Source organism: Gavialis gangeticus, unplaced genomic scaffold (genome assembly GCF_001723915.1).
Source record: "Gavialis gangeticus isolate Ggan-Ray unplaced genomic scaffold, GavGan_comp1, whole genome shotgun sequence".
NCBI lineage: Eukaryota > Metazoa > Chordata > Crocodylia > Gavialidae > Gavialis > Gavialis gangeticus.
The window spans coordinates 19,207,392-19,208,841 of record NW_017728998.1 but is presented as its reverse complement, the minus strand read 5'-3'; the positions used below and the strand labels follow the sequence as shown (position 1 = coordinate 19,208,841).

General features: G+C 47.0%; 1 protein-coding gene across 1 annotated transcript in view; it reads right to left on the bottom strand.

The window, feature by feature from the left end:
* Positions 1–271: 271 nt before the first annotated feature.
* The window catches only part of LOC109289512 (fatty acyl-CoA hydrolase precursor, medium chain-like), an 18,872-nt gene continuing 17,693 nt past the window's right edge, over positions 272–1,450 (bottom strand). Inside the window, exons 12-13 of the mRNA XM_019505562.1 lie at positions 745–817; positions 272–654 (exon numbers count right to left, since the gene is read on the bottom strand). Coding sequence (XP_019361107.1) covers positions 465–654; positions 745–817 — 263 coding nt within the window. The 3' untranslated portion in view covers positions 272–464. The remainder of the gene's footprint in view (positions 655–744; positions 818–1,450) is intronic.

Sequence of the window (1,450 nt, the reverse complement as noted above, 5' to 3'; positions counted from 1 at the left end):
GCCTGCCGGAGGAGGTCCGCCAACCTAGAAGAGAACACACTTTAGAGTGCCCATGTCTGTATGAAGTGTCCGGTCTCACGGATCGGCTGTTGCAGCACAGTCAGATAAAGCTTTGTTGCAAAATCACATCTTTATTGACGCGGCTTTGTTAAATTCGTGCCCATCTGGCATTCTGTCCGTGATCGTGGGGACTGAGCACAAGTAAGAGCAGGTAACTGGGATTGTTAAATGAGATTCACATCTCTGACAAGTCCAGGAAAGCATCAAAATGAATTAGAGAAGGGAATTATTTAATGTAAATTGCTTGGCATGGTATCTTCTATCTGCAGATGGTAAAGGAAAGAGTTAAAAAGGAATGAAGCATCTCTCAGTACATCATTTCTCTAGAAGAGACGTTTATTCTGTCATGAGAGTAGCCGGGTAAACACCTAAATGATAATGATTCCATGTTCATGCTGGCTAAGCTACAACTCTGCATGTTCTTTCTTGTCTTCACCACTTTTCTCCTTGATTTTTTCAGGCACTGTCTTTGTCCAGAATTCCACTCGCTTTTTTTTCAGTTGCTTTGCTTTCTTCTGCTCTAGATTTATCTCTAGGTATCCTTCATCCAGGTTATAAGATGGCCATTCTGCCAAACCTTCCCCATTTGGGTTTCTGGAAATAGAGTAAATCCCCTATTTAATCTGCAGAGGCACTTACCCACAGCTGCACACACACTTTTGACCAATGTTTCATGAATCTCACCCATTTCGAGCAAAGTTAGCCCAATATTTCATTAGAGTTCTGCTGAGGCGCTTTTCTTCCTCTGTAGCTTCATCTGGGGGAAAGAAGAGGAAAGAATAACCGTACCGTGTAGAAGAAAGTAAAAAATAAATTAAATATTCACTGCATGAAGGAGTAGAACCCAGCTGTCCCAAAGAAGCGTCCCACCCACATGAGGTATTAAGGTGGGTCTCCACTGTCCCTGCAGTTGGAGCCATTCCACTTGAATAACATACTTAAATATCCATTGAGCCACAGGGGAAGAGCAAGAGTAACTCTGTAGACTGTGGGGAGGGCATTCACATGCTGGGAGGGATCTGGGTTCTGGTCCCTGCAGTAGTGACTATTATTTTATACAGAAACAATGTCAGCAATAGTGAATGCTGAGTGGCTGATAGTGGTTAGGCATAGGTGGAGGGAGAAAATATTATTTGGGGAGGGGTTGAGCACATGAGCATTTGCACACATGCACCCCCCTAGCAGGTAAGTCTGTCATGGGGAAGGGGTGTATGGGGGCAGATTGAGGCCCCTGCAGGTGAGGGAGGGAGTGGGGCAGAGGCAGGGTGGGGCTGGGGTGAATGGGGTTCCTGGGTCAGGGCAGATCATGGGACACTCAGAGCCCAGGTGGCTCGCCCAGGGGCATGTGGGGGCAGGGGGGCGGGAGGGCAGGGAGGGACTCCCCTGGTAG